We start from the raw sequence: 22,208 nt of genomic DNA on the forward strand, positions 1-22,208 counted from the left end.
TGCTCCTCTCTCTTCTGGAACCTTCTTCCCTCTCTTGCTTCCTCCTTCCCGCTCTCTTCCTTCCCTGCTTTTCTCTTCTTTTTTTTTCTTCTCTTCCATTTCCTTCCCGACCCCCATTCATATCCTACTAACTTACCCAAAACGACGTCATTTTTCCATTTCCAAAACGACGTCGTTCTCCCCCTCCCAAAACGACGTCGTTCTCCCCCTCCCAAAACGACGTCGTTCTCCCCCTCCCAAAACGACGTCGTTTTTCCCTCTTCAAAACGGCGTCGTTTCTTCAAACAAATTTCTCTTTTTTTTTTCTTTTCCCCTTTTTTAGTCATTACATTAGTTGCGAATTAATTTTCCTAATTCAATTTTGGTGTCTTTTAATTCACAACTTTATAAAATTACAGTTCAAAAATAAATAATATAAAAAATAATTACATTATGTAATAAAACGATTATGTGATTTAGTTATATAATTTCACAGTTATTAATTTGTATACTTTATTTACTTTTAAGATTCTAGATTAATTAATAAATATTAATTCATAATTTATAAATATTTTAAAATATATAATAAATCAACATATAAAAATAATGAAATTAAAATATATTGGTTAGTTTTTATTTTAATTTGTAATTAGTAAAATTCTTAAATTAATTAATAAATATTAATTTATTACTTCATAAATACTTTAAAATATATAACTCATCAACATATAAAAAAATAAAATTAAAATATATTGGTTAATTTTAATTTTAATTTGTAACTACTATAATTTAATTAATTGTTAGATAATCATAATTCAATTCAGCAGATGGCTACACCGTTCAAATAAGTTAGTGATTATTGCCAAAGCAGAAATAGTCTCAACTGCCGACACCCTAGTTGAATGTCTTGGTTTCGCTAAACAGATGTAAGATTAAAACATCCCCAGGAGAGGCCGAGCAACCTAAGTTGATAATAAAACTAAACTATTTTGCAAATGTAAAAAATGCACTCAATGCAGACTAACATATCACAGACATACTAGGAATGGATGATCTTTCAAAAAGTTGATTACAGGTACACAGAACCATATCACCAGTCTGCAAATAATATCACTCAACAGCAGCATCTCTTTATTCTGGTAATTGCAGGGAAAGGGGATGCCTAGGGTTTGGTTCGAGTAAATTTTTCAGACAACATATTTTGTCGTCAACACATGAAATGCTAACTCTAAAAGTTTGATTTGTATGCAATCCAATTTTCCAGTAGCAAAGTCTACTTGTCAGCTGAATTTACTAGTTGCCTAACTCGGCGAGCACAATCAGCAAAATTTTTTGTCAGATGGGCACATTTCAGAGGGTCATTAGGGTTCTCCTTATAGCAAGCAATCCAAGCATTATTCTCAGCAAGACAAGGCATTGGCTTAGGCGACGGAAGATTGAACTCCTTATCCCGGAGATCCTTGGCCCTTTCGGTTACTTCCTGCACCATGTTTTCTTCCTGCTTCTGCAGCTTTTCCAAAATCCTCTCACTTTCTTTAAGGACAGTCTGAACTGCATCCAGCTCAGTATATGCAGGTTGCACGGGTGGGGTTGGTGGCAGGAATAAGGGAGGCTGAATTGGCCAGCCTGAATTAGCATTCCCCTTGTGTCTTCCAGACTCATCAGTTATTTGCTTCTGATCTCCCTTAGTTTGGGGACGTTGAGGTTCCTGCAGTATCCTAGGTCTAGTTTTCTTTGTTTTCTTCTTCATCTTTTCACCATTATCAGTCAGTCGATTGATAAGGTTAGAACTAATCTGAATTGAAAATTCATCCATAATGCAGAAATCCCCAGATAGAATACCTGAAGAAGTTTATAGAATAAGTTTTACTATATAAGAAAGCAATCAATGTATTTTTACATAATTTCGAATATCAGCAACAACCAATCTAAGTTACTTCTTATCTAATACGACAAAGGAATTCTTTGATCAGGGCCCTTACTTAGAAGTAACAAAACTAAAAAGAAAAAAAGAAATTGATTATCGAGCTAGAGAACATAAACATGCCACGCAGAGATTGTAAGACGTTCAGCACAAGAAAGTTTCATTAAACTCATAGATTATACGTACAGAATGATTTTTAAAGAGGAGCTGAGAAATCTGACTGAACTTTAAATGGCACATGGTAGTTTACATTATTTGGCAATCTATAATTTTAATAAACCCTAAACTCAACTTGTCAACAATTAAAGAGCCAGCCTTTTCTTTGTTGCCAACCAAAGAAGAAAATAATCAAGATAGATGGCATCTCACTAAAAAACCCCTAACAGCCAATTTGGTGTAATTCTCCTCCAGCTTGATCAATTCCAATCTATCATGTTCTTTTTTTTTTTTCTAATAGAAAAAACTATCATATTCTTTTACTTCATTACCAGGATACTCTTATATATTTAGAATTAAACCATATTTTTTTCATATTTATATCTATTCTACTTCCTGAATTCCTTGGAGATGAATTTTATTCTGCCATAACTGGGTGAGAATTAGAAATCCATCTCCAAATAATTTTAGCTACAAAAGAAATTGGTTCGCACATAATATGATTTAATTGTACATATCAACAACATTCTAGTTTTAAGGTAAAGAAAGTCAATAGGAATTGAACCAAGTGGATCATTTCATGAAATGTCTAAAAGCTGTTGATTGATACTTCTTCTATTTATCCAGCATGTCATGTCTATATATATCCTATCTTTAATATGTAATAGTTTACCCCCTAGCCACAAGAAAATCTGCATCATCATCAGTGAGGCCCCTAGCCCATTACTCATCTCTGCCCAAGTAATTTTCAACTTTTTGTCAAATCTAAATGATAATATGCAGGTTAGTTAAAACCTGGTGTTGTCCAGTCACCAGAAACCAGGCAACCCAAGATGACCATAGCCTGTATTCTACAACTTATGCCTTGCCTTAACATTGTGCAGATAATTTTATGCCAGCTTTGCTGTCGAACCCAAAAGAAAATAAACATAAGAAAAAAATCCAAGATCCAAGGCCAAGGAATCAGAAATTTCAGCTTATACTAGGTGTAAACATGAAACAAGTAGCCTCACTAACCCACAGCAATACAGGTCATCTGTTACAATGCTATATTTGGAAGAGGGAAAGGGATGAAATAGAAAATTTACAAGGACAAAAATTTAAGGGAGACATTTTAGTGGTTGGAAGGCCAATGAAGGGGAATATTTCACTGTCACTGCCCACCAACATGTCAGAAATCTCCTCCACAAACTGGGGGAGAATGGATAGAAGAGCAACAAAAGAGTAAAAAACATTTTGGTTTTGGGAACAAAATTGTTCTCTTTCTTTTTGAGAACTTAACCCCAACTCTAACTCTATCCACCTCTCCTCTCTTTATAATGGTATTATCGTCTTGCAAAACTTAATCTTTGCTTTATCCTTCTTCCACCTCCTAACCAAACAAAGTTAAATGTTGTCATTCTCATTTAAATTACTATCATATCCACCAAATATATATGTATATATATCTATCAGTCCATTCTTTGATGTTCCATTTTGTTCTATTCAGTTATTTAACCCTCTCTCCCCCTCTACCAAACAAAGCTCGATGATGAAAATCATCATGGAGAATGGATATGAACTAGGTTTTCTTAATAGATGTGGAATTGTATTTCTAGCTAATCTACAAGTTTTTGTAATAGTACGGCTAAGATTAGGATTATATCCAGGCTTTATTTTTTAGGAATTTAGTCATTTAGGATTACAATTTATGTTTTTCTTGGTAGTAGTATTTTCAATTAATACTAGTGGTAGTGCTTTCTTGAGAAAAGTTACTTAAGAAGCACTATAAATACTAAATACTTGTGTAATCTCACTTTTGATCAAAAGTCAATATTTAATAAAGGCTTTTTGAAAATTTTCCCAATATTTTTGGTTAAGCAATACAACCAAAATCTTAAACAAACAACTAAAAGAAAACATCTATAAGATTGAACAAACAGGCAGGTGAGAAAAGAATCTACAATATTGAACAGATTACCACATAAGAAGTTTCTCAATTCCTGCCCAACGTCAAAGATAAAGAAAACATCTTTGAAATAGTTCCTCCCTTAATGTTCAGAACCCAAAACCAAAAGACCCTTCAAAAGCACATTGCTTGTATTTTGAGCAGAAAGTGAACAGAATTAAATCAAAAGAGGAAAAATCACTAACTTAAAGCTGTAAATCAAACAACTAAAAGTTTAACCATCCATATTCCTTGGACAATGATTGTATCCGACAACAACGACAAAAGTAATTAGCATAAAACATCTGAGAGAGTATCTACAGATGCAATGATCTAAGATTACAACCCAACATTTTATTTGAACCTAAAGACTCGGGCAATAGATGAAAACATTGCAAATCTAGCCGTATCATTCACCAGATTCCGAAAAATATATATTTACTCTCCATTCATATTAGCTATTACAAACTGCATTCACAATGTAAGCAAATTTTGAACAATTACAAACTTTGAGTTATCAGAATCCTTACCTACGTATTAAATCGGAGCCCCTCTTCGCTTTGAGTAGCTTTGCGAAATCGTCTGCTTCCCCCTCCCTTCCTGTTTTGATTCTTTTCTGTTCCTTCTTCTCTTTGAAAACACTCCCTTGATTCTCTGATTTCAGACTCTCTCTGAAACCCCTTGATTTCTCCTGCTCTCGCTATTTTCAGCCTCCAGATTTTTCTCGATTTCCTGTCTCCCTCTGATTTTTTTCCCTCAGCTCGCTCTTTGCGCGGCTCCCTGTATGCTCACTGTCGATTTTCAGGATTCCTGGATGCTAATCCCGCTAGCTTTATTTTTTATCTGCACCAGGAAATGAGACTCTTGTAAACCCTAGCCCCTTGCTTCCGCAAATGGAACTCCAAACCGAAACTGCTCTCATTTCCTGCTCGCTCACCCGATTGCATGTACAGCAACTGTGTCGAACGATCTGGGCTTGGATAATGCGTGCACGGGCTGAAGACTTCAACGGGCTCAATTTGCAATTTCGACTTGTAGAAGAAGAGAATACGGTGGTCGGCTTACCTATCTTGTAGTGACTTATAAAATATAGTTTTTATATGCATGAGCCGTTTAAGTATTTGTATAAACTCAACTTATTTTATGCAAAAAATAAAAAATAAATAAATTTATTAATCTATCAAGTACATTAAGTTTGACTAAATTTTATTATATTTTCAGATTAAAAAAACAACATTAAATAATAATTATTTTTTCTTAATTAAAATAGTCATAATAGATTCAAAATCAAGCCTAACATTTTTTATTAAACAAATTAAACTTATTAATTGAATTAATTTATAAATCCCATCAAATTTAATATAAATGATAATTTCATTATTTTAAACTAATATATCAATTGTAGTCATTAAATTAAAATTATTGTATAGATAATATAATTTGATTAGTTTAAAAGATAAATTAACAAAAAATAAACGAGGATAGAGTTTGACTTTTAATTTGTTAAAAGCAACAAAAAAAAACAAATTCCACTATTGTTAAATTTATTTAATTAGAAATAGTTAGAAGGAATTAACTTTTAACTCATTTAAAAAAAAAATTGTTGTAAAATAAATTGAAGTTTTAACCTGTTCAAAAAGTATATGAGCTTACAACTTTTTCAAAAGCATTATTAGAAGTGTTCATTTGGTGTAGTTAGTATTCATATATTTAATAAAAATAATTATAAAAAGAATTCAATTATCTTGAAAATAAAAATTTTTATACTTGATAAAAATAATTATAAATATTAAAATAATCAAAGTATATATATAAGAAAAAGATAAAGCATAAGATATCAAAATAACAAAAAAAAAAATCAGTCATTTTATTGTAAAATTTCACAAGTTGAAATCATGTTTTTATAATTAACAATATATATATATATATATTATTAGCCAAATCCCTAGCAACAAATCAAAAATACTGAAACCACTCATATCTCTTGTTTTACTTCACCTCATGAAAAATGGTTGTCTAAATTAGAAAATAAGATTTCAATATTTCCCATTCCATGAATACCACTTGAGTTTCAGTTGGTACCACAATGGAGAAATACCCAAAACCCCTCTGGCTAACCTTGGATCAAACACATCAAACTGTACCCTACTTAGGGAGTCCAGGAGCACCTGTGCAGGCACCGACGACAAAAGCACTGGATGAGCCTCAGCAGGGACAGTGCTTGCTAGCTCACGTGCTTTTACTAAATGGGTATTAGCTACAGATGCCATTTCAAAAACTGCATCACATAACCCCTCACGAGAGTCTAGGCAAATTTCTGATCGATCTCCTTCCTTAACAACCAATCCATGCTTCGTTGCCACTTCAAATGGTATGTAAGAGAAGTGCCGATTGCGGCTTGCATGGTATGGCAGTGATTTGAGCAGTAAAAGAAGACCGCTAGCCTTACCAATATGAGAAGATGCATGATCAGCTGTGGTTGACTTGATTCCACCCGCTTGAAGCGTCATGTAAAGAAGAGTTGATACAGTGTCTTCAGCATACTTCTCCAACTCGCCAATAGTTTCAGGTATGTCAACAACCTCCCTCTTTGCGTCTTTGATTCGAGCTTCAACGGACCGTTTCAGCCACACCTTGCTAATTTTACACTCAGAGATTACTGAGGAAAGAGCATTAGCTATTGGATGCTCTATTAGTTTACCAGAAAAGATTTTGTCAATCGCATCTTGCCACCATGCTAGGCGCATGAGACCAATTCTGGGATCAGAAGCAACATCCATTGCTCTGGCAGTTTCAACATTGAAGGCACGAAGTGCAAATGCAGCCTTCCGCATGTTAGGTGGAAGTTCAAGGAGGCAGAGGTAGTGATGGTAGTCATAGTTTCGCACTTGTTGTACACAATAGGAGAAAGCTGCTCGTAAATTGCTAGAAGCACCATTCATCACATCGAACTTCCTTGCTCCTACAGACATGTAATCATGGTGATGGAAAGAATAAATAAAATGGCATTAACTATTTAAGCAACCGACATTTCAGTTGCGGTTTTTATCTTCAGGAAGTAAAGCATGTTGGTGACAAACTTGATACATTTAAAAAATATCAACAATTCCAGCACATTTAAGAAATTTCTCAAGAACAGTTACACAAACTTAGATTAGTAACTTAATTGATTTCTTATATCCAAGAATAAGTTTTTGAGCACTAAAAATCTAAAACCATCAGTCTATCAAATCCTTTCTGCCCTTTTGCTCTATTCTTTCAAGTAGGGAGAACAATTGTCAGCCAAGATAGAAGAAAAATAATGATTGCATGACAGATAAAATTGCTTATAAAAACCACCATTAAAAAGATCTTCTTTGTGTTTGGATAAAGTTAGTAGAGAAACGGGGAGCCAAAAAGGGAAAATGTTTACCTTGCCTCATTACAAAATTGAGAAAAGAAAAAAAAAAATTCTTAATATTTTGTTTGGTTTACGTGTGGGAAGAAGATGATTGCATATAAGATATAATAATTGAGAAAGAGAGAGATATATGTGTATATATATATATATAAAGAAACAAATAAATGAATAAAATAAGAGAGGGAATAGTGAAATGGAGAGTGTAGATTAGATTAGTGGAAAAGAAATGGACGGCTAGGATGCGTGCAGATGGGGAGAGGGGATAGACGGTCAGGATGCGTGGTAGGTGGAGTATAAAAAGGAAAGGAAAAGAAGAAAAAAAAAGGAAAAGGATTAAAGGGAAAAAGGAAAGAAAAACAGAGGAAAGAAAAAAGGAGAACAGGAAAGGGAAGAAGGAAGTTGGTGATGGAAGATTCGAGAGACAGGGAAGTCGGAGAGGGAAGGAACGAGAAGAGCGAGCGGGAGAAGGAGGAAGTCGACGGTGCGAGCTACAGAAGTGCGAAAAAATGGAGACCGAAGGTATGGTGAATTAAATATTGAATATAGGATGATGAAATATGAATTTGTTTATGTAAATATTGAAGGAAGATATAAACAGTAAAAGAAATGAAAATTTGGAAGTAGTGATTGATGAAATCAGAAAGCGGAGGGAGATCGCGGGTGGTGGAACAGTCGGTTGATGTTGTGAGTGAAGAGAGATGGAGGAAGCCGCAGGGAAGAGACCGATAGGTATGGAGAGGTGTCGTCGGGACAGAGTGATGAACTAGAACAGGAAGTAGAGGAAATGAGAAATGGGAGAGTGAAGGCAAGGTTTCGGTTACAGTGAGAGGAAGGAGAGAAAAGGAAGTAGAGGAAGTGAGAAATGAGAGAGAAAAGATAAGGTATCGGTTACGGTTAGAGAATTGGGGACAGTGGGTGAATAGGTGTAAGAGAATCCATGGGAGGAGAGACGGTGTGCTGTGAGAGGTTGATGATGATAGAGAGAAGGGTGCAGGGAGCCGAGGGACACAAAGAGAAGAGCCGAGAGGGACAGAAAGTGAAACGGTTGGGAGGAGTGACAGTGATAGGTGAAATGCAGGGTGAGGTGAGTGGAAGGAAAAAAGGGGATTGGGATGAAAGTTAGGGAGCAGTGAGCGTGTGCATGTAGGAGTTGCGTGTGTGAGTATTTGGTGTGGATATGTGTTTGTGTAGGTGCGTTTGGTGTGTATGTGTGTTTGAGTAGGTGTGTTTTGTGTGTAGGTGTGTTTGTGTGGGTGTGTATTGGGGTCTATTATTTAAATATGCTTATAGATTGAAGAACTGCATGGTAAGGTTGATTGTTTGGTAATAACTGAAGTTGCAATGACAGACGTGTGGGTTAAGTATGCATGTATGTGGGGCATATGGATTATGGACAGGGTGTAGTGACAATAGCGTTGGTTAGGGGGGGAGGGACGCCAATACTGGTTATCGTCACTTAGAAATGGTAAGTCGATCACCGATAGTGGTGATGCCTGCGAGTTGTTAGATTGGTGTCGAGTGGAGTCGCCGATGTTGGTGACGAAAGAAAACAGTAATGTTGTGTGTGTGGGTGGCCAGTTAGGGGTAGAGCAATGGAAAAGTAAAGAGTGGTCGCCAATACTAGTGACAGATGGGGGTTACAGTGTAGGTGAGTGGTCAGGTCAGGGCCATGGGGAGGGTATCAGGGGGTGACCACACCTAGACGTGGTAGTACAATAGAGGTAGATGAGTAGTATTGGGGTTGGGGGTAGGAGGGAAGCATGACCAAGGTAACGGAAAAAGAAACATAGAAGAATAGGTTTGTGATTGGGTTTCCATACTATATTTGAAATTTAAATTTACTATACTAAATTATATGTACTCATTCTCTATTACTTACAGATGAAGTAGGACTGGAGACGGGATCAGAGTTGCAGGTTTCCGAACCTAGCATATAGAGGAGATGGAGCAGAGTTTACTACTGATAGGACAGGATAGTTATGTGTTTGGAAGGAGTGTAAACCATATGTAAAAACAAGGGTTTATGTAATTCGTAAGTTATTATGTTGATGTGTTTGCGGTTGAGAATTTTTATAAGAACTGAATAATTGGTTGCAATACTTTCTTTTATGTGTGTAATTGATTTAAAATGAAATACGAGTGTCCTATATACTAATTTATTTGAGACAACGCCGCCAAAAAAAAAAAAGGGCGTTATATAAGAATATTGTCAAATTTACCATTGCATTGAGAAAACAAAAAGTTAGGTAATTAAAGATAGGTTACAAACTTAAATTTGTAATTTCCTATTTTAAGCCATCTTTCTTTCCTCATTGTCTCCAAATATGTGAGAATGACAAAATTAATTTTTAAAAGAATATGAGGGTCTGAAAGAGACTCACCATGCTTTTCTTTACTATTTAATCTTCTTATTCAAACAAATAAAGTATAGTAAACATCCATTTTTTTTCTATCCACTGCCCTCAGTCCAAACATAGGGTTACTAGCTCCACCCATCAAACATAGGGTTACTAGCTCCATTCTGATGGGTGAACACTAGAGGTTTAAACTGGCATCGATGTTCCAAACCATTCAGATGACATAAGGATCATATCAAACTTTAAAGGACATTTCATAAGGGGGAAAATTACTATTAAAAACAAATGTGGCCAACCAATGATGCCGATTACTAGGTTAAAAAATGAATTTATCACTATTCTGTTCTACTGGTCAAGTCTTTAATTTCAAAGGAAAGCACCTCTCTGGCCAGCCACTCCTTGTATTTTCTCAAAATCCAATTAGTTATTTCAGCTCATCCCTGGCAAAACTTTTCATCCAGATTATGATTGGCAATTAGCTGCAACTACCATTTCTTTTCCTCTTTTAGAAGGAGCTCCACCTACCATTTCTTGAAAGCTCCAAACATCAAATGCTAACTGTCTAACTGCATCAGCTAGAATTATTTAATCACTATTACTTACCAAGTAAGTTTAGGCTAGAAGAAGGAAATGCAAACCCTTACTAATAGGTCCTAGCTTCTTATCACCATGTTTTCTTGTTCTTTCTTATGGTAAAAGGAAAAAATCACTTATGAGAACTAAGAGCAAATTTCCAACTTATCCATGATCCACCTAGATTATGGAGAGAAAAAAACACACGACCATGATACTTGTACCATGAAGGATTTGACCAACAACCAAAAAGGGAAACATTCATATATTTGAACCCATGTGCTTCTCAAGGAAAGGAAGCAAAGAATAGACTAAAAGCACTAGGTTTCATGAAACTTTTTTCAATGCACTCCTTTGAGTCACTACTTTCGATTTGTTTTCTTTGCATTTAACATTAGACAATCTACAAACGACTTTGGCAACAATAGTAATCTTGACTCACATACAGCAATTACAGATATGTATTAGACTAAATCTTCGACAAACAGGCAAGCAAGCAGAAAACCCACAATATGCAACAGATTATCCACATGAAAAGTTCATTACCTACTACCCAAAATCAAAGAAAAAGGAAACATCTTTGAAATAGTTCCTCCCCTTATATTCAGAACCCAAAACCAAAAACTCTTTCTAAAGCATAATGATCACATTTTGAGCAGAATGTGAAGAAAATTAAATCAAAAGAGGAAAGACCATTAAATTTAAGGCCGTGAACCAAACACCTAAAGTCCAATCACCATTCATTGTAGATAATGATTGTACCCAACAAGAAAAACAAAAGTAAACAGCAAATCCTATTAGAGATTAAATCAATAGATGAATCGATCTAAATGACGAGCCAACATTATACTTGAACCCATAGAATCGAGCAACAGCTGAAAACATCGCAAATCTAGCTGTATCATTCATCAGATACCCAAATATATATATATGTTTACTCTCCATTTGTATTAGCAATTACAAACTGCATCCCCAATGTAAACACATTTTTACAAATTATAAACTTGGAGTCATCAGATTCCTTACCCAAGTATTAAATCCAAGCGACCTTTTGCTTTAAGTAAATTTGGGAGATATCCTGCCTCCTCCTTTTTCTGCTTTAGATTCTTCCCTGTTTCTTCTTCTATTCGGAAGCTATCACTTGATTCTCTGACTTCCAGACTCTACCTAAAGCCCCTTGATTGTTGTTTTGCACTCTTTCCAGCCTCTAAATTTTTCTCGATTTCCTCATTTTTCCGTCTGCACCGTACTGGGCGACACCCTGCATTCTCTCTGTCGATTTTTCAGGATTCCTGGACGCTACTCCGGTATCCCTCTAGATTTTCCGTCTTTATCACCCTGCTAGACCCCCTAGCCCCTTCTTCCAGAAATGCTCTTTCTGCGCGCTCACCGACTGCATTTAGAGTGACTGGGCCAAACGTCTGCGCTTGGTAGGAAGGCAATGGGGGCGGGTTACCTGCCCTACTCGCCATGTCCTGGGTGGATATTTAGGTCAAGTATTGGGCCTGTTTTACATTACAATTTAAGTTATTAGTTCAACAAATTGTAGAAAAAAATATTTTTCATATTTTTATTCATTAATTCATAAAAAGATTAATTTTTTCACTGTTGTAATTAGCTTGCAGATAATCTCTATTTTGTTAGTATTAGTACTTGTTTATGAGGATTAGATTATTGATAATTTTGGGATTAGAAATGAAAGATCAAGTGATGTGATTATCCAAAATTTTTGTTTTCTTTATTTTTAATTTTCTTTTGATAAAGATGGTTTAGATGTTGATCTCAACCATAAAATCCATTTAATCTAATTATATTATTTTAGAGATAACATTAAATTTTATTATAATCTTAATAATTTTCACTTTATTTACCCACTGCTTACTAAAAAATGAGTACTAATTATAAATTTATATCAATTTTTAAAACAACAATTTCTATATATATATTTTTTTAAGAATTATCGTATTAGCTATATTTACAACCAAACAAATCTTCTTCCTTAATTTTTGTTTTTAAATATAACTTCACAAATGAGCAGGATTGGAGATGAGAATACTCCCGTAACCAAACAACCCCTCCGTAAATGGCAAACCAAGCACGCCTGTAGAACCTTCCAGAACCACCAGAACCCTCTGGTCTCCAAGTCTAACTCCCCATAAATCATCGCCCTTTATATATTCCTTCCTTGTCCCTGCTCTTCTTGGTTAAACTTCTCTTCACCAACGAAGCCTGTCCGCACCAAAACAAGCTAGAAGGTTGTTCTAGACTCTTCTTATTGGGCTCTTCATGGCCGACGAAGCCAAAGCCAAAGGGAACGCGGCCTTTTCGGCCGGAGACTTCTCCACCGCTGTGCGCCACTTCACCGAAGCCATCGACCTCTCGCCGACCAACCACGTCCTCTACTCCAATCGATCCGCCGCTTATGCCTCTCTCCACAAGTACGCTGAGGCGCTGGTCGATGCCAAGAAGACTGTAGAGCTCAAGCGCGACTGGTCCAAGGGCTATAGCCGTCTTGGAGCCGCTCACCTTGGATTGAACCAGCACCAGGACGCGATTGCGGCTTACCGGAAGGGTCTCGAGATCGATCCTAACAATGAGGCCCTCAAATCCGGACTGGCTGACGCACAAGCTGCCGCTGCCGCCGCAACCTCCAGGTCGCGAGCCGCTCCGCCTCCATCTCCATTTGGGGACGCCTTCCAAGGGGCCGAGATGTGGGCGAAACTGACTGCTGATCCCACCACCAGGGGTTACCTACAGCAGCCCGATTTCGTCAAGATGATGCAGGAAATACAGAAAAACCCTAACAATTTGAACTTATACTTGAAGGATCAGAGAGTGATGCAGGCACTGGGTGTTCTGTTGAATATTAAGTTCAGGGCGCCAACAGGCGACGATATGGAGGTGCCGGAGGAAGGATCTCCGCCGCCACCTATGCAGAGGGCTTCTGAGTCGGAAGCGAAGAAACCTGAGCCAGAGCCGGAATCAATGGAACTGACCGAGGAGAAGGACGCGAAGGAGAGGAAGGAAATGGCAAAGAAGGAGAAGGAGGCGGGAAATGCAGCTTACAAGAAAAAGGACTTCGAGACTGCAATCGAGCATTATACGAAGGCTCTGGAGCTCGACGACGAGGACATTTCTTATCTTACAAATCGTGCTGCTGTCTATCTGGAGATGGGCAAGGTTTGCTAATTTTCTCCCTTTTTCTTTAATTTAATTTAATTTAATTTAAATTACGCAGATTATGCATTATATGAAATATGCTTTCATGCGGACTATTGGAAGAAAACTGTAAGGGTTTTTGTATGGGTATGTTATTTTCACTGGCTTTTACATGGGACTTAAATTATTTGAATTAGTAAACTTAGGAGATCGGGGTTTGGTGAATTTTGTCATTTTATTTTTGTGTAGTGAGTTATGAATAATGCATTTGTCCTTTTCTTGTGGGCTGTAAAAAGAAGTTTATGGATTCCCTGACAGCACATTTAGAACTGGCTTGCTAGGTGCTACTTTGCTGTAGTTGAAGGGAGACTTTAGTTTTAAGGCCCTAATGATGATAAATCCGTCACTTGAACCCCCATGACCCTTACTTGAACCCTTCCTCACTCGCGGAGACATAATTTAGTGTCTGAAACTGGGTTAGTTTTTCCGATGAAAGGATGCAGTTTAGCTAATAACTTGTGTGTTGTTCCTTGAAATAACATGAACGGAGCTCCTTGCCATGGCTACGGAACATTTTTTTGAGTTATGCGGTATGTGCAACTATTTATGCTATGTGGAGAACTGAAGAGTTAGAAGCTGGAAATATGATGTTGGATTCACTCTGCTGGCATAGTTGCTAAAGTAACTTAAAGCTGCTTATTTAGAAAAATATACAGATAAGAGTTTGGACATAAATGTTTTTTTTTTCCCAAGAAATAGTATTTATTATATTTGTTCCTGTAAGAAAATAGTTATATGAGAGTAAATTAGGTCTTTTTTTTATGAAAGAGGGTCATTAAGTGAATATGAAAAAGTTCTGGAAGGTTTTTGTTTGTTTGAGGTTAAAGTTATTTTTTGATATCTTGCTTGTTATGTTAAGTACGTGTGATTAAAACTATCTTTAAGGACTTTATCATTTATTTATTTTTTTGATTCCATTTTAAGGATGAGAAAAATGAAGGCATGAGTAAGGCCTAAATGCATGTTTTGGTTACTTGTGTATCATTTTGTTGAAAGTTCATATTCTTGGGTTGTATAGAACCTGCATCCTATTCTCAATATTTGTTTATGATAATCCTGTGAAAGTTAAACCATTTTCCTAGATCCAGGCTTAATATTGCTGTTTCTTGGCCTTTTGTGTGTGCGTATATGTGCATGTTCTACTTTTCCTATGCTCTGTTTACATAAGGAAAGTATTGAGCAAATTATTTACTCCTGTTTCAGTATGAGGAATGTATTAAAGATTGTGACAAGGCTGTTGAAAGGGGTAGAGAACTCAGATCAGACTTCAAGATGATAGCAAGAGCTTTGACTAGGAAGGGGACTGCTCTGGCAAAATTGGCCAAATGTTCGAAGGACTATGAACCTGCTATTGAGACTTTCCAGAAAGCTCTTACAGAGCATCGAAATCCTGACACATTGAAGAAATTGAATGATGCAGAGAAAGCAAAGAAAGAACTAGAGCAACAGGAGTATTTTGACCCAAGGATAGCTGATGAAGAGCGTGAGAAAGGTAGTCTGTCTAGTATGGATCTTTTGTTTTGTTTTGGGTTGTGATTGATGGCTAGAGTAGGGTTAAGGTAGTCACATTGCACTCTGTATCTATCTTAATCACACTTGGTCATGCATTTCTTACCTCAAAAGGACCTGGTTAGAGTGTACATTCTGAAGGCCTCAATTTAGATTTATACCCAATAATAAATGATTGTTGGAATCACTTCTGTCCAGGTAATGAGTGCTTTAAGCAGCAGAAATATCCTGAGGCTGTGAAGCATTACACTGAATCATTAAGAAGGAACCCAAAAGACCCAAAGGTAATAAAAAGTTCCCTCAATATTATTCCTTAAGATCAATATGTAAAACAAATGAATATTGGGTGATTAAGATGTCATATTTGCTGGCTTTTTCAGGCTTACAGCAACAGAGCTGCATGCTACACAAAACTGGGAGCTTTACCTGAAGGATTGAAGGATGCAGAGAAGTGTATTGAGCTAGATCCAACCTTTGCCAAGGGATATAATCGAAAAGGTGCCATCCAGTTTTTCATGAAGGAATATGATAAAGCCTTGGAAACATACCAGGAAGGGCTGAAACACGATGCTCAGAATCAGGAGCTACTTGATGGTGTGAGGAGGTACTCAGCCTTTCTGCTCTTATTCTTGATTTCTCTTCCACCTATAGCTAAACTTGTAGGTGGATTAGAGCTTTGTTTAACTGCTGCTTGAACTCATTCTGCAGATGTGTGGAACAAATTAACAAAGCAAGTCGGGGTGATATAAGCCCTGAGGAGTTGAAGGAGAGACAGGTTTAGTTTCAAATGTTATTTTGTTCCCTATAACTTCAGGGAGAGCAATTGAAAAGTTATATACTTATGTTATGGTTGTTTTGCAGGCCAAGGGCATGCAAGATCCAGAAATTCAGAATATCCTTTCTGATCCTGTTATGAGACAGGTATGTTAGGGTTTTAGGTTAGAAGTTATCTTCATCTTTTCAGGGAAATGTTGTCAGTAAATTGGAATGTGGATGTGTTGCAGGTGCTAATTGACTTCCAGGAGAATCCTAAGGCAGCCCAGGAACACATGAAGAACCCTATGGTGATGAGCAAGATTCAGAAGCTGGTCACTGCAGGAATTGTTCAGATCAGATAAGAATAAACAAATCGTTGAAGAGAAGGCTTCGTTTTCAGTAAATTAAACTTTGCAGTGTGAATTTGAATGACAAACTGGTTTTAGTTGGAAAATTTTGAAGGTTCAAATTCCCTTCTGTACTTGATGCGAACTCAGTTTGTTTTAAAAAAATTCTACTACTTCATCACTCGATCGACAGGAAAACAATGTGGGTGCAAAAAAGTGTCTGTCATTGCTTGATTATTTAATAATTTATACTTTTAAAAATATTTTAGTTTAAGGAGCGGAGAATTGAGTAGGGGAAATTCTAGTACCGAGGACAGAGTCCTTTCAATTAAAAAAAAAACATATTTATAATATATGTTACTTTAAAAGGAGGTAATATTTAGAAGACAGACTAAATACATTTTTATGAATCACTGAGTTTGAGATTGTTATAAAATCTAATGCACGATTCTTATATTTCCATGGCTGGGGGAAAACAAGTTTCCTTGATCATAAGATGACATCTGAAGCTGTGGTTTTTGTTAGACTTCAGGTTCAATAACATTTGTATTGATGAAAGTGGAAATCAAAGAAAGGAAATGATGAGATGGCCAATTTGGAAATCGAATTTTACATAAGGTCTCATTGAAGCTTACCTTTACATAATTTACTCTACTTTTTATCTTTTTTTAAATTGAACTTTCAAAAAATTATAATTTACTTCTAAAGAGGAACTTTTGAATACGATATAAAGGAGATGGTTAGAAGTTAGATAGATAATCTCCTATTACTATTACAAGGTATTAATATAGGTGGTTATGAAGAAATGGCCGTTAATTAAATCAAGGTTTGGTATTGAATTAAGGCTACTCCTTTTTTCTCCCATTACCATCTGCTATCTTTCTTGAATCAATGCCGCTTGACGTGGATAGATATCTGTAAAGAAGACAATGTAATTTGGTGTAGCCCTCTGCAATCTTGGATTTTTCCTCTCTGTTTCTCAACAACATTATCATTGTATGTCCTGACATTTGAGAAGAAATTGTTCAACTTTCCTTAATGTAAAAGGCAGTTTGCAGGGTCTGAAGGAGGACCAATGTTGATTGAGATGGAGAGTTTCAATGCATTAAACCAGGCACCTGGGTATGGGGAGGTGTTGCAGAAGAATGACTTACAGTGAAACTGATAAGAAGCAGTTCCAGATTATTTCCCGGTTGAAGGCTTCTTTTAATGTCTTTCAAATTAAACTGCTGTCTAATCATGGTTAGTGAATATTACCTGCGTGAAACTGTGATGTACATATATATGTATAAATTTTCAATTGTAGAAAAGAAAAATAATTCCATTTTCCTCTTTAAAGTTTGGGACGTGATCTTTTGGTACCGGAACTCCCAAATCTCCTCAACTTACATAACCCTATTTTCATAGGCTAATTGCAGTCATGTGTAAAATTGGTACAGTGGCAAAGAATTCATCCATCTTAAAACATTAATTAAAAACAAAACTATGATACTCCCTGTTGCAGGAATCCAGGCAACTAAATTAAGCAGCAACTTCTTGCTCTTTTGATGCCAGCTGATTCTGGATGTGTTGAGGGACGACATCAAACTTTGCCAATTGCATCGTGTACGATGCTCGCCCTTTCGTCATTCCCCGAAGAGTGCTAACATACTGAAACATTTCTGCCAACGGAACTAGGGAATCAACCACCTGCAATACTTGCCAACATGAGCACTACAAACAAGAGGCAACAAATACAACCAGCAGACAACTAGTACAACGCATGCTGTTCTTTTAAGTTATCGTTGCATAATCATTATCAAAATTCAAACAAAAGTGAACAAGGGAATATATAACATACCTTGAGGCCACCAGGTTTATCTCCAAAGCTGTTGATCTGACCTCTCCTTGAGTTAAGGTCACCAATTACATCTCCCAAGTGTTCTTCAGGTGTCACAACCTCAACCTTCATGATTGGTTCTAGCATCTTGGGTCCAGCTTTCTTCATTCCCTCCCTGAAAGCTCCCCTTGCCGCCAGTTGAAATGCCAAAACACTAGAATCAACATCGTGGTATGAACCATCTACAAGAACTGCACGTACGTCGACAACAGGAAAACCAGCCAGTACACCGTTACTCATACACTCCTCCAATCCTTTCATCACCCCAGGAATGTATTCTTTTGGCACTGCACCTCCTTTTATTTCACTTTTGAACTCATACCCGTTACCAGCATCCAAAGGCTCAAAGCGAACAGTTATATCAGCGAACTGTCCTTGTCCACCTGACTGTTTCTTGTGGACGTACTTCACTTCAGAGACCTTAGAAATACTTTCACGGTAATTTACTTGGGGTGCACCAACATTGGCTTCTACCTACATGGACCCAGCAATTCAAGTTATAATGAGAGAAATATGACATAAATCCATTCTCAATCGAAAATGTAAGGATAACCAAATACATAAAGGAGAGAAAAAATGAAAACAGGTTTTGATTCTACATATCCACAGGAATTCTCCAAATAGATTCCTTCTCATTGACAAAATTGTACAAATTGGTTGTCTTTTGATCAGAGTAAGAATTGATTGTCATTCCTCAGGTAACATTCAATTCGTGTCCATTTACAAATGCTTGAATCTGTAAGTGAGAACATGTATTCTTGAAATAAAGTAACTTCACAAAAAACAAACAGAATTATAAATCTCTCTTTTTCATGAGTTGCTAAAATAATTGTAAATGCTTATATACACTCTCCAACATTAAGTGACAAATTATCACGCTAGCAACCGGAAAAAAATGAAAAAGGCCTACATTAAGCAAGCAGATGTAGTTAACAATGAGCATTACCAATATAACGCTAATATATCTAAACAATCAGAAACAAAAAGAAGTAACACAAACCTTAAACTCTCTCTTGAGTCTGTCAACAATAATCTCAAGATGCAATTCTCCCATTCCTTCAATCACAGTTTGATTAATCTCTTCATCCCGTGAGAAGTGGAAAGAAGGATCTTCTTGTGCAAGCTTGATCAAACCAGCAGCCATCTTGTCGACATCTGCTTTGGTCTTAGGTTCGATTGCAACCTTAATAACAGGATCAGGAAAGTCCATCCTTTCAAGCAAAATAGGATTGTCAGGATCACAGAGTGTTTCACCTGTAATAGTGTCTTTTAGACCCGCAAGAGCAATGATATCACCTGTTAAAGCTACCTTAACATCTTCTCTACTGTTCGCATGCATTTCCAGAAGTCTACCTATTCTCTCTTTCTTTCCTTTATTAGCATTCAGTACATAAGATCCTGCAATAAGCTTTCCTGCATACACTCTCACAAATGTGAGGGATCCCACAAATGAGTCGCTCATGATCTTGAAAGCTAGTCCAGCAAATGGTTCATCATCGTTTGCTTCCCTTTCAATTGTTACTTCAGGATTCTCAGGATCAGTTCCTTTCATTGATGGCAAGTCAAGTGGTGAAGGCAGATAATCCACAACAGCATCAAGTAATGGTTGAACTCCCTTGTTTTTGAACGCTGAGCCACATAGTACTGGCACAAAACTACTCGAAATGGTTCCTTTCCTAATTAGTTTCTTAATCGTTTCCTCATCTGGCTCTTCTCCTTCTAAATAGCTCTCCATAGCTTGATCATCTAACTCAACTATGGTTTCTATCATCTGTGAGCGATATTCCTGAGCCAGCTCCTGAAGATCAGCTGGAATATCCTCATAAGCAAACTTTGCACCCAATTCTTCTCCTGACCAAACCACTGCTTTCATGCTCACAAGATCAACAACCCCTTGAAAATTATCTTCAGAACCAATCGGCAACTGAATTACGAGTGGTTTAGCACCCAAGTTTGTCACTATCATGTCCCTAGTTCGAAAAAAATTGGCTCCCAAACGATCCATCTTATTGACAAAGCAAATTCTGGGTACGCCATATTTGTCAGCTTGTCTCCATACAGTTTCAGATTGTGGTTCCACACCAGCAACACTGTCAAACAAGCATATAGCACCATCTAAAACCCTAAGAGCTCGTTCCACCTCCAGTGTGAAGTCGACATGGCCTGGAGTGTCAATGATATTAATCCGGTGTTTATTCCAATACGTAGTAGTTGCAGCTGAAGTAATGGTGATCCCTCTTTCCTGCTCTTGTTCCATCCAATCCATTGTAGCTGTTCCCTCATGCACCTCTCCGATTTTGTAGTTTCTTCCTGTATAGTATAGAACTCTTTCGGTTGTTGTAGTCTTTCCTGCATCTATGTGGGCCATAATTCCAATATTGCGATAATCTTTCAACGGTACTACACGCTTTGATTCTGTACAGAAGAAAAACGAGACAGTCATCTTAGCTTGCCCAGGGACCAGCGAAAATTCAAGTATCTTGAACACAAATATCAATTAGTTAACCCCATAAAATCTAGATTATTTCTCTAAATTGTCTGAATATGTTTCGAGAGGATATAGACATTTCAGAATGTTGACTCCTACAGCTGCAATAAGAAAGAATCTGTTTCTATCAAATTATCAATAAAAAGCTACTACAGCTCCCATAGAAGGACAATAATCTTTTAACCAAAAGCTGTTACGTTTTTGTCAACGACAACAGCTACTCTAGGATTTGCATACATTTCTTCAAAACTAATAGCAGCAACCTAAACAGCTATGAATGTGGAGAGTCCTCAATTACAGAACCAGATTCACGTACAATTTTGACTTACACATGTGCAAGTAGGAAAATAGGATCCATATGTTGGAAGAGAAGTACATGAAAAATGCTACTTAAGTAGCTTTTGAACTATCAAATAATAATCCATAGAGCAAAATATTATGTTGGTCTCAGGTTCATATCTGGAGAAAAAAAATGCCGTCGCAAGTTACATAGAGAACAAACAGGTCAGAGCTCAAAAGCTCGAAAATCTAACTTACCCCACCAATACACAATCAAATTTCATTGTATTACTATCTGTAGGGCATATACAAGCAAGAAAGAAACTTTTCTCTTTATACTATAATGAAGATATTTTCTTTTGCAGTGTATTAGATCATACATATGATACAAGGAAAAACAAAGTTTTAAACTTTCCTAATATCAAGGGAAATTGAAGTCTTTTGGCAAATTTCACAAAGCCACCATCAAGAAATGTGGATACAGGACAGAAAATCACTACTCATAAGGGGCATAACAGCAATAATAGAAACATTCAAGCCAGCTTCACAAAATTAAAACTAAATCTTGCTCAAGACTTGATAAACTACCATCATCAGAATTCAGAAATTCCAACAATAAATGAATGAATTTTCACTTTTCACTCAAAAAGACAGTTGATAATATCGGTAAAACCAATCTAAACACAACCCAGAAACAAGTATTCTAATAATTGACTACTATTCAATTCAAATTCAACAATCCAAACAGCTCGCTAATGTATATAAATGAATTGAAAATGAAATAAATATGTGAATAAAGAGAACAACAAGTAAAGAAAGAGACCATCAGCGGCCATTGCAGAAACAGAGAATTGTTTTCTCATGTTTTTTTGGCGGCGTGAAGTGGAGAGTTTGGAAGAACTGAAGCCCATACGGACGCTTCCCAAGAACTGAGAAAACGAAGAGGAAATCGGAGAGGAAGAAGAAGAAGAAGAAGCCCGAGGGCGAAGAACCAGAAAGCGAGCAGGGAAAAGCAGAGGCTTTCGATGAGACCCATTTAGATTGCTGACTGTGGAAGCAGAACCCGTTAATCTGAGTGTGTCTGCGGCCATTTTTATCCCTTGGGTCTCTGCTTCTCTGTTTCTCTGTTTGGCCCCTTCGTTCACTGGGTTTGTGGTTGTATATTGTTGGGGATAACAATAAGCAATTCCCTCTTTAATTAGAGGCGTTCATGAGGATTTCTATTATTTTTCAGAACCGCAGATGATTTTGTGTCATCTTAGCACTTTTACATTTTCATCCTTCTCTATCACCAATAATTACTAAACCCCCCCTTTGGCCAGGGTTTTGATTTTGGCTTTTATTTTCGAAAATAGTTTTACAATGAAATGAGTAAGATTTAAAATATTTTGAGTCATAGTTAAAACAAAAATATA

The 22,208-nt window shown here is 36.7% G+C and overlaps 4 protein-coding genes across 5 annotated transcripts; 1 reads left to right on the forward strand and 3 right to left on the reverse strand.

The window, feature by feature from the left end:
* Nucleotides 1–1,016: 1,016 nt before the first annotated feature.
* Nucleotides 1,017–5,056, reverse strand: LOC110817591 (copper ion binding protein). 2 transcript variants are annotated; one of them, XM_022046196.2, is made up of 2 exons: nucleotides 4,517–5,056; nucleotides 1,017–1,821 (listed from the first exon to the last, which is right to left on the reverse strand). In XM_022046196.2, exon 2 carries the CDS (start codon nucleotides 1,793–1,795, stop codon nucleotides 1,253–1,255), a length of 543 nt encoding a protein of 180 aa, XP_021901888.2. In that variant the 5' UTR covers nucleotides 1,796–1,821; nucleotides 4,517–5,056; the 3' UTR covers nucleotides 1,017–1,252. The 2 variants fall into 2 exon arrangements, with proteins under 2 accessions (XP_021901888.2, XP_088073724.1); XM_088217598.1 differs by having other exon boundaries at nucleotides 4,521–4,877.
* Nucleotides 5,057–5,871: 815 nt separating this feature from the next.
* On the reverse strand, nucleotides 5,872–11,810 carry LOC110817569 (Terpenoid synthases superfamily protein). The gene is made up of 2 exons (XM_022046167.2): nucleotides 11,343–11,810; nucleotides 5,872–6,948 (listed from the first exon to the last, which is right to left on the reverse strand). The coding sequence occupies exon 2, from the start codon at nucleotides 6,926–6,928 to the stop codon at nucleotides 6,023–6,025; it is 906 nt and encodes a 301-aa protein (XP_021901859.1). The 5' UTR covers nucleotides 6,929–6,948; nucleotides 11,343–11,810; the 3' UTR covers nucleotides 5,872–6,022.
* Nucleotides 11,811–12,376: 566 nt separating this feature from the next.
* On the forward strand, nucleotides 12,377–16,328 carry LOC110817581 (hsp70-Hsp90 organizing protein 3-like). The gene is made up of 7 exons (XM_088217599.1): nucleotides 12,377–13,496; nucleotides 14,739–15,027; nucleotides 15,243–15,328; nucleotides 15,425–15,648; nucleotides 15,753–15,819; nucleotides 15,906–15,965; nucleotides 16,049–16,328. Exons 1-7 carry the CDS (start codon nucleotides 12,603–12,605, stop codon nucleotides 16,160–16,162), a joined length of 1,734 nt encoding a protein of 577 aa, XP_088073725.1. The 5' UTR covers nucleotides 12,377–12,602; the 3' UTR covers nucleotides 16,163–16,328.
* A 1,119-nt stretch (nucleotides 16,329–17,447) lies between these two features.
* Nucleotides 17,448–21,979, reverse strand: SCO1 (Translation elongation factor EFG/EF2 protein). Its single transcript, XM_022046186.2, has 4 exons — nucleotides 21,617–21,979; nucleotides 19,027–20,441; nucleotides 17,988–18,500; nucleotides 17,448–17,836 (listed from the first exon to the last, which is right to left on the reverse strand). The coding sequence occupies exons 1-4, from the start codon at nucleotides 21,882–21,884 to the stop codon at nucleotides 17,669–17,671; spliced, it is 2,364 nt and encodes a 787-aa protein (XP_021901878.1). The 5' UTR covers nucleotides 21,885–21,979; the 3' UTR covers nucleotides 17,448–17,668.
* Between the last annotated feature and the right edge of the window lie 229 nt (nucleotides 21,980–22,208).

Source organism: Carica papaya, chromosome 4 (assembly GCF_054855325.1).
Source record: "Carica papaya isolate Zhongbai chromosome 4, ASM5485532v1, whole genome shotgun sequence".
Taxonomy (NCBI): domain Eukaryota; kingdom Viridiplantae; phylum Streptophyta; class Magnoliopsida; order Brassicales; family Caricaceae; genus Carica; species Carica papaya.